The sequence below is a fragment of the Lepisma saccharinum genome, chromosome 20 (genome assembly GCF_977018435.1).
Source record: "Lepisma saccharinum chromosome 20, izLepSacc3.1, whole genome shotgun sequence".
NCBI lineage: Eukaryota > Metazoa > Arthropoda > Insecta > Zygentoma > Lepismatidae > Lepisma > Lepisma saccharinum.
Window position 1 is genome coordinate 17808950 of NC_139248.1, and position 11019 is coordinate 17819968.

At 38.8% G+C, this 11019-nt stretch overlaps 1 protein-coding gene across 1 annotated transcript in view; it reads right to left on the reverse strand.

Moving 5' to 3' along the window:
* Positions 1-7451, reverse strand: part of LOC146003748 (pyrokinin-1 receptor-like) — a 172439-nt gene extending 164988 nt beyond the window's left edge. Inside the window, exon 1 of the mRNA XM_083142151.1 lies at positions 6332-7451. Coding sequence (XP_082998277.1) covers positions 6332-7148 — 817 coding nt within the window. The 5' untranslated portion in view covers positions 7149-7451. The remainder of the gene's footprint in view (positions 1-6331) is intronic.
* Between the last annotated feature and the right edge of the window lie 3568 nt (positions 7452-11019).

The following is an 11019-nucleotide window of genomic DNA, read 5'->3' on the forward strand; positions in this document are numbered from 1 at the left end:
CTACGAATAAGAAAACCGATACAATTGTGTCAAATTCAGTTTAAAAATTACTCAACCAGAAAACTGCATCCGTGGCATATTCATTATTATTGCACTTAGAAACTTGAAACGGTAACGGAAAGATAAGTATTCACAGAACAATAAGATAGTAATTTATATTAATGTGTTTTTTTTTTTAAAAAAAAATACTGTAATTGGGAACTGTACAATAAACAATATTACTGTTAGAAATAAAGTGCATAGTACTTCACAAGGTATTTCAAGATATCTTCTTTCGAAGTTTGGAAGTTATGTAAATAAAAATATACTTTGTACCCAGTTGAGGTATTTGTATTATTTTTTTTCAAACGTCATTCTATCAAGTTGCTGTCGGCAGTTCGTAGGAGTGCCAAGATACGCATATGGTGATCAATGGGAAATGTGAGTAAACACTGCAATTTCCGCATTCGTAGGACCACACACGAATTCGCCTCTTCGTTTCAGAATATTCGGTATTTGTGTCTGTGGAACAAGTCCCCAAATCAGGTCAACTGAAAACAAGCTCTGCGAGCGGAGATATATCCCCTGTGATATCTGGAAAGTCTTCATATGATTCAAATTTTGAAATTGTAGCATAAAAACATAGACGAGGGGTGCTGTGAAAGACAGCAGATTATGTTTCTATGCAAATTAGCATAGTGCTGGGGTACTTTATGAGAATTCTCCTAACTGGGGGGAAGCATCAGTCCGCATTTACCCCACTTGAAGCACTGCTGCCTTTCCCCTGAGGAAAAATCATGCGGGAGGCCTTGGTTAAGGATTTTGAAATTGTGTACAATCGTAGAAACTCAATGGGTAGCGTCGTTGATAGTATGCAAAATTCGATTTAAGGAAAGGATGCGTGGTACATTGTGGTTGAATGTATTAGTTTCAATGAAGTTAATAGCTATATCTGCAATTTGATTTTCTAGTTACTAAAAAAACATATTCAGGAACATTTCCCCTCCGTCTTGAACCACCGCACCCTTTGGTTATGACTGACACAGCACAACCAGGGATAATAATAATTTTCCTTCCGGTGGATATGTAGTAAACATCATTTAATACAGGGTGTCTCATAAGTAATAGCGCAAACTGACACAGTTGAAAGTACACGATAATAGAAGAAAAAAATTCTCAGTAAACATGGGTCTGCAAACGAGCCGTTTTTGAGATAATCGCGAATTTTGTGATTACAAGCCGCCACTGATTTCATTGTTTGTAAATGCTAATAATGTGTGCGAATGTGTGGTTACAAGCCGTCATTGATTGCATTTTGTAAACACCGACTGCTTTACTCCTTGCGCGGTCTGAGGTTTGCTCTTTGTTTACAAAACAGAACATTTCCGAGAGGTGGCGTTGTAATGAAACAGAACATTTGTGAAGTCAGTGAGGGCTTGTACCCACACATTCGCACACATTATTAGCATTTTTGCCAACTAGGACGACGTTTACAAACAATGAAGTCAGTGGCGGCTTGTAACCACACATTCGCAACTATCTCGAAAACGGCTCGTTTGCGAACCCATGTTGACTGAGACTTTTTTGCTTCTATTATCGTGTACTTTCCACTGTGTCAGTTTGAACTATTACTTATGATACACCCTGTATATCGTTACATCATGCCAAAACTAACAATGTGCAAATTTTGACTTTTTCACCTAGTGCAGTTTCTGGCACCTTTTTGTTGATAGATACCTATGCCAACTTATACAGCCTAATACAGTCATAAGTAGGTACACATTATACCGATGACAACATTTATCCAAATGTAAAACATATATTTTTCTGGAACCTTGAATATTAAAATGCTGTTACCCATAAATTAAGAATTAGCATATTCGTGGTTTTGGCATTTGGTGCGACGATAGCATGCTTATGGAGTCCCAGTTCAGTTAATTTTAGAACTCCATACCTATGTATCGTAAGCATAATAATTCGTTGTCTTTTATTGAAATCAAGCATATGGAACAATATACTCGAACATTAGAACAACACTTCTATAAGACAAAAAATGCTTTATGGGTTTAAATGTCACATAATTATAAGCACAAGCAATATAAAAAAACTGTTGGAAGTCTCAGACGAGGATGTAGTTCCCTTAAGAACTAAGCAGACTTTGAGATGTATCCCAGAATAATTTGAGAATTATTAAAACTGAAATAAAGTTAATATTATGTTTCAAAAAAAGCTCCTGATAGGAAAAGTGTTAAAATTATAAATAATGTATTACACCGTGCCATCTAGTGGTGGTAAATAAATGCGAGGTGTAACAATTACGAGTGGCTAGGGACAGCCAAACATGACCTGCCTAATCTATCCACGTATATATATAATAGCTTAAATAGACAACATTTAAACTCCCTAACATATTTAGATGCTTATTTCAGCTATTATATGCCTGTGGCGATGAGAAAACAGCAAACAAGAATATATAAGAACGGGAATCAAAGGCACATCAAAGATTGGGGCTAAGAGAGTCACAGCCCCCTCCAAATGTATGGACAATAAAGGGAAGTTACATGCATTTTATATCAATATATGTGTAAGAAACTTTTTGTTTTTCATGTAGCAACACAAGGCAAAATGGGATTTGTTTCAATTGGCACATATCAGTGGTAATGGTTTGTAACAGTGATGTGCCGTAGGACTGTAAGTCTACGTCTACATGCGTTGTCTACACGTAATCTACGCATAGATTACATTGGGTTGTAGTTTACATAGACTACGTAGACAATCTAAAGTGCATTAAAATTAATTTTCAAGTGTTTCATGAAATGAAAGTGACATTTTCAACTATATTGGTTCCTAACGAAATGAAAAGAACCCTATTTACAACAAAATTTCTCTTCTCTTCTATTGTCAACTATGGAAGAAGATAAATAGAATGCAAAAAACAACAACAGATGGCAGTCGTGAGGCTAGAGTGGTCTTTTCCCCATAAAGCACTAGAATATTTCCTATATTAGGTTTCTTCCTAGGTGAGAAATTGTTCGAATTTGAAAGAACGAGTATGAAAATTCTCCACACACATCAGGAACTGATACGCAGTATAATTTTCTTTTTATATCCACGGCGCTCTTTGCTAAGTTATCACCTTTCGCCATGTTGTTTACATAGATTACGTAATCTACGTGTATAACATAGTCTAAGTGTAGAATGTAGACTATCGTTGTTTACACGTAGACGCACATCACTGGTTTGTAGTCACGGAGGTCCTAATGAGAGCAGGGGCGTCCCCACTGGGTGGACGAGAGTGGGCATGATATATATCATTTAGATAACTCAAAGTAACAAGGTAATATATAATTATAGTATAAAGCACACAAAGCGGCCTAACAATTGACTAACAAGTCAGTTTCACTTCAAAAGTGATGAACGTTTCTAGATTCTCCATTAGGTTGGTTTCCTTTTATTAACGTGCGAAAAATGATTACGTGCGCCAAAATGATGAAATTAGACTTTTAAGACGTAAAAATAATGAGTAAACCTACAAAAATAGGAAAAATTTATTGAATAAATTTTATCAAAATGGTTATTATAGAATAGTTTTTACTATTCCGGTAACTGTGACTAAATGAGTTTTGTTAAATTTAATCTTTTTTTGTGTTATCAGTGGAATATAATTTTTCCATTGTTACGTTTACAAGCTTCGTTTGTCTTGTAAAAGCCTAGAGAAGCTTTTCTTTAACCGATGAAAGCTTATTTCGCTATATTTTTATAATATTCATTCTTTTACAAAATACAGGAAATTTATATGCCGCATCTTTAACACTAATAACAATTACATACAAAATATTTGTAACAATTGCATTATAAGTATGAATTTGAGCCGTGAACAAGAATGCTCCAGTACATCACGACCTTGATGAACGTCGCTCCACCTTGAAAAATTCCCCTGACCATGACCACCGAACCAGAGTCCACCTAAATATATTTCATCCACCCTTGAGCCCACCCCAAGAAAAAATTTCTCGCGACTCCACTGTATGACAGTTCATCAAAGCATCCCACGATCTTGGCGGTCGACATAAGATAGTTCTAAATTCAACCCCTCACTGGATACGAGTTTGGGAGTGTTTATTCATCAGATTAATACAATCATTCACGTTTACCGTCAACTTAGTCCAAAGTTGCAGAAAGGCAGCGTGCGCAGAAAAAGTGATTTGTATGAATTAACAAACCATGCTTGGTTAATGTTTTTGATAACCACAAACATTAAAAAAAAAAAACACGTCACCTTTTACTAAATGTGGTAATTTTGACCATATTATTTGGTAATTCTAAAAAGCTTTGAGATTTTACTAAAATAATTTTGTGTTGGTGAAAGATTACTGAACAAATTGTGCTGGTGAAAAATTACTAACTTAATTTTGTACTGATGAACAATTACTAAATTAATTTTGTGCTGGTGAACAATCACTAAATTAATTTTGTGCTGGTGAACAATCACTAAAAGAATTTTGTTTTGTGCTGATGAACAATCATAAAAGAATTTTGTTTTGTGCTGGTGAACAATCACTAAAATAATTTTGTGCTTGTGAAAAATCACTAAAATAATTTTGTGCTGGTGAACAATCACTAAAATGATTTTGTGCAGGTGAACAAGCACTAAAATAATTTTGTGCTGGTTAACAATCACTAAAATAATTTTGTGCTGGTGAACAATCACTAAAATAATTTGGGCTGGTGAACATTTCCCAAAAGAATTTTGTTCTGGTAAACAAAATTTGTTTGTCGCCTTTTAAAACAAATGTTTTCTTACTTTATGCTCTGTGTGAAATGAGACAATTAACAAAGGGTTTCGTACCAGTGGCATCATCATGTGAGATCCACACAACTCCTAAAAGACAAATATCATATGTATTTCGTCCGTTGACTTCCATTAATGCTCGAAAATAATCAATTTAAATTTTTTTCTTCTCTTCAGACTGACCTTCTTCTGAGTTCGTTACTGATAAGAATAGATCAAGGATAAAACGATCAAACGTTTCTATGTATTTAGCTATTTGGCATGTCGTGACGTGGAGGGTGAATCGCAATAAGTTGAATTTGCTGTAACACACACAAACACACGGTCAAGAACACAAATTCCAGAGGATTTTACTGACTGTGAGGGGAAGAGCCTCGTTAACCTGCAGGTTCTAGGATATGCTGCGGGGAAGAGAGGTTAACATTAATTTCCCTGAAGGAGAGGGCATTTCATTTCATCTCATTTTATTTTCTTGTCTATCACAGGACAATTGTTCAGACGACTTGTGACAGGCTAGAGCATTGCATTTCATCTAATTTTATTTTCTTGTCTATCACAGGACAATTGTTCAGACGACTTGTGACAGGCTAGGGCATTTCATTTCATCTCATTTTATTTTCTTGTCTATCACAGGACAATTGTTCAGACGACTTGTGACAGGCTAGAGCATTGCATTTCATCTCATTTTATTTTCTTGTCTATCACGGGACAATTGTTCAGACGACTTGTGCCAGGCTAACCATTTAAGCGGAGGACATTGCAAAACGTGTAAAAGGGGATCAGGACTCGAACCCAGTTTTCTAGCACACTGTGTTGTTTCTCTACCAACTGAGCTGTGCCAAAACGAAGATGATATTTAGATCCACCTGAATTCGCACCATTGATGTCATCGGTGCTTCAGTGACAACAGATTCCGTTGGTTAGCAATGGCGGAAAAAATTTCATTCAGGTAAAATAGGACTAACCTCCGTGGTGGAGTGGTTACCACAGCGCGCTACGACACTAGGGGTCTCGGGTTCGAATCCCGGCATCGGTGTTCTTTGTGACTGTCCCTTCTTCAATTTCATCATGTCGTCACTCACCAGCATCGTTGCGATTAGCCAAAAATGGCAGGAAAGCGTTGCTCAATACGAAAAGTGAAATCAAATCAAGGTTAAACAGTGGTTCCGTAGCTCACGGCATTCTTGGTGGCGCTGGACTGACAATTACGACACCGGCGTTCCTGGGTTCGAATCCTGGGATGGCCATGGGTGTTACTTTAAGGGTGTAAGGAATATCCTTTGTGGAACGCACTCAAATGTCTACACGCAGTACGGCCTGGGAAACCCCAGTCTTTCAAGCTAACGAGACTCTGGCGCCAGTCAGGACAGGCCAGTCCTTCCGTAGGGTTCTCGTGTGCATCACATTTGTGCTTATGATTGTCCTCGCATCACTTAAAACAAGTTGGTTGAGAAATGGTATCCGGTTCGAGTCCTGTTGGAGTTCGCTGCAATTTCTACATACTAGATCTGCATGACAATATTAACAAGAAAAATGTGATAAAGGATAAACACTACTTACCCAGCATCCTGATGACGTGGCTCTGCGAGATGTTCCCTGTGGTTTTCCTATCCTCCGATTTGTCCATGGTTATCGACGGCCTCTTGGACAGAACCCTGGACTGCCGCAGCTTGATCCCTATGAGGATGTACAGCACCGTTATGAGCGTCATCGGAGCAATGAAGAACACCACAGTGGAGATTTGGAAGGAGTACTTCATAGAACGCTTGATGGTGCAGGCGTAGTCTTTGATGTACGTCCCGTTGTGGGAGAACCCGGTTATGACCCCGAACTGGAACGCCTGAGGGACAGCCAGGCACAAGGCCAGTATCCAGATGGCCAGCACGAACTTGATGGCCCTAGAGAGCTTGGACATAGTGTGCGACTTCAAGGGGTGGCACATGGCCACGTAGCGCTCGATAGTGAACGCCGTTATGGTAAGCACCGTTGCGTTGGCAGAGGTCTCTGCTGCACAGCCACGTATGATGCAGAACGCCTCTCCGAAAACATACGGGTACTTGGACCAGATGTAGTACATTTCCGGCGGAAGACCCGAAACTAGTAGCAAAAGATCTGAGATGGCCAAACTGAAGAGATAATAGTTGGTGGCGGTGTGCATGTACTTGTTCTTCGCAATGACAATGCACGTGCTCACATTCCCCAAAATGCCGCTGATGAATATCAACAGGTAGACCACGGTCATGGGGATGACGATGTACAAAGGATCGCGCTTCGGACCCCATTTTGCGGGCGCGAACGGCGTCGTCCCGTTCATGAGCACGGTGGGGTCCGTGACGTTGAGACTCGCGTCCGGATCGGTAAAATTCACTGCGTACATCGCGCGTCGAGGAAGAAATCACATGTCCGCGAACTTCTGGACCGCACCTTCACACCGAGAGCACTGACACTGGTCAATCCAGCAGGATTTCTGGGATTGGAAATGAGAGAAACAGGTTTCGGCACTGCGCATCCACAACCATATTAGGTGAACCTCCCCAGTACGGTGCGTTGACAATTAGCGTCACGTTCGCAGATATCCTAGAGAAGTCTTTGCACGAGTAGCGGGTAGCAGAAGCACAATCCTTTCGTCTCCTAGCAGCGACTGGCCCTAGCGGCGTAGAAACCTTGCGTCTTAGGCTTTTGGAAAATGTCCACGAGCGCCCGATCGCCGTCGAAACCCAACTGTCTCATTAGTTTCGTTGTCACGGCGTTCAAGCGAGATGAATTGCTCACGTCGGCCTTCTCAAAGCCGCTACACCAACTGGTTCCAGTCGGCAAAATGAAAATTCGGCCTACTGAAGGCGAGAATCGGGCAAAACACTGACGTAACGGCAAAACGGTCCACGTGACACCCTCGTCAACATGTTCGTAGTTAACTTTTACAACCGCTGCCGGCAATGATGTTATTGGCTCTCCCTAATAAGCACATCCTTGAGCTCCTGCTCGATACGTGTTATCCTTAATTCATCCTTAAGTCCTCAAGGTATCCTGGCTACCTGGAAGAAGAAGAAAACAAAAGACAGTCTATAAAAGGAACGGTGATTTATGGTATCATGTTGTTGTAAGTCATGCACAATGGCCGGTCTCGGACGAACGTCCGCATGTGTGTACACATGTTACAATCAAGCCCCCGGGGGGGCAAGGTTTGAATGGCACACCCGCCGTCTTGAACCGGGTCCCTAGGGACATTAAGCAAAGGAAGGCGCCGGGTTTGAGTCACTTACTCTGCACGAATGCAGGGGGTGTATGAAAAATGCATCTTCGCTTCCTTTATTAGCATAAGGATAGTGCGAAGACCATATATGTAATGGTAGATGGACGTGCTTCAACATTATAGGATAGAATAGCACTTCCAAATTTTGAAGAAAACAGTTTACTTCAAATCATGAATAACTACAGGATCTACAACCTTAACATTAGTTTATCCTTATAAATACTGACGCAGTTTATTATTACTATTATTTCCTGTCTTCACTTAGACAACATGATCAATTTTGCACGTTGTATAACTACATAGAGTACAATTTTATTCTACATACATTAAAAGAATAGGAGAGATGGCAGAGGTTTAGCACTGCGCGATACTATCCCACGGATCCCGGGTTCGAATCAGTGATGTGCGTCTACGCGTAAACAACCATAGTCTACATTCTACATATAGACTATTTTATACACGTAGATGACGTAATCTATGTAAACAACATGGCGAAAGGTGATAACTTAGCAAAGGGCCCCGTGAAATTAAAAGAAAATTATACTGCATATCGGTTGCTGATGTGCGAGAAGAACTTTTCATACTCTTTCTTCCAAATTGAACAATTTATCACCTAGGAAGAAACCTAAGATAGGAAATATTCTAGTGTTTTATGGGGAAAAGACCACTCTTACCTCACGACTGCCATCTGTTGTTGTTTTTGCATACTATTTATCTTCTTCCATAGTTGATAATAGAAGAGAAGAGAAATTTTGTTGTAAATAGGATTCTTTTCATTTCGTTAGGAACTAATATAGTTGAAAATGTCACTTTCCTTTCATGAAACTCTTGAAAATGCACTTTAGATTGTCTACGTAGTTTATGTAAACTACAACCCAATGTAATCTACGCGTAGATTACGTGTAGACAACGCATGTATACGTAAACTTATAGTCTACGGCACATCACTGGTTCGAATCCCGTCCTGGGCATGAGTGTTATTTGTGAGTGTCCGTTGGCTCCGCCATGTTGTTGGATCCAATATGGCGGACAGTCTACTTTGCACTGCCCGCCATATTGGATCCAACGACATGGTTGTTGTCCCTTCATCAGTCTAATCATATCATCCTCATCTTCGCGATTAGCCAAAAGTGGTAGAAAAGCCAAGTAAAATTAACCAAATCAACCAACCATTAAATGTATAATGTTAATATTAATTAAATATATTCATGGACGTCCGAAGGAGTTTTTCCAAGGAGGGCAAGCAAGGTAATTTTTTTTCAGAAGGGGTCAAAGGAAGCATATTTATCCCCATAATAGTGATGCCCCCTCAAAGAACCGCCCTTATAATAATTCATATAAATTACTGTGTATGAAAATAAAATTATGCGTGAAATATATAACTTTTAGGAGGACTTTCATATTCAAGGGGGGCCGTGACCCCCTTGCCCGCTTCCGGTCGTCCATGAATGTATTATATGCTGATAGTGCATACGCAAACTTTATAAAAATGAAATAAACACAGTAATACGTAGTGAATAAAGTTTGTAAACCCAAGAAATAATTTCTCGTAACCAAACATTTGTTTAAATGGGCAATCATTGTTGCCAGAACCAAATTAATTTCTTATCGTGTTTTTATTTTCCATTTTGTTATCATTTTCCGGCCTATTTTTGCTTTTAGATCATTTCTCAGTATTTTCTTTGTCGTTTTTGTTTGCATTTTTAAATCATTTTTTTAAATTTATTTTTGCTCTCTCCCTGAATTTTATGCGCTAACATAACTTACATATTTAAATTTCCTAACATGGTATTTTTATGTCCTTGGAGCTGAACGATCTATATTATTTACTGACACTATTCTGTTAGCCAGTGTGTGTTGTTTTGCTCTATTCGTTATTAACTTTTACGATTGCATACATTTCTTGCCGAAAGCGTTCATCTATACGGCTCGGTTTGGTCATGTGAAATCTTTGGCCAACAAAACACATATGTGAGAATATGTCCGCTATGAAAACACTCTTCACAAGACATTCGACATCTTCTCCTCTACCAAGATAAGATTGCCTGCGTAAGAGATGTCGCCTGCAGTTTACGATGCTTGGACAGCGTCGCTTACTTATACATTCCGTTTTTACGACAAATACCAGCCGATACAGCGCCACTTTAAATCTAGGTCATTGTATCCGAAATGTAGCGCTGTACCAATGTCTGCTGGAGGATTTGGAAGAGCTAAGAAACAATTTCGATGAGTTCCGGACTAGAAACATACGAAAAGGACGTTTAGCATGGAAATTACAGTGTGCAGAACACGTGTCACATCTTAAAATTACGCGATACTCACTAGATGGCACTGCGACTGCTATTGTGGTAGAAACATTGACAATTGTTCATTGTAAATGATTCATTAGTGAAAATTAGGCCGATTGAAGTCTTTTTAATGTCAAATCAGAACTGTACACTTGCTTACCTTCAAACGTTAATGCCATTGAATACTTCTTTAGTACAAGTAAACTCACTTTGAGAACGTATATACTAGATTATATTTTAGTCCCTGTCATGATAATGTGTCAAGAATTAGGTTTTTAAATAGACACCCCGGAATGTTCGTTTCACACATATGACCAAACAAAATAACACACTTTCTTTCCGTGATAGTAAAGTCAAATTAGGCATTTCTGGAGGCAAACCTGGTTCCTCACGTTTCAATTGCAGCTGTATATCAGATCAAATAACTCCCTTATGGTTAATGGTAGTAAAGTCCTTAAAATGTTCTAGAATTATAATATCAAAATGTTCAATAGTACTTTATAATCATTAAGTAATTTACGAAGAAAACGTTAAAACGGGTAATGAAAAATCTAATTTTGTATATTTGTAAATATATTTCACACAATGTGTCCAGAACACATACTATACTTTATTTAATAAATTTTTCAATTGATTTTCTATCGTTTGGTGCAAAAGCGAAGGTTCTATCACTATCCTGTGAGAAGTTATATGCGTTTAAAGATTGC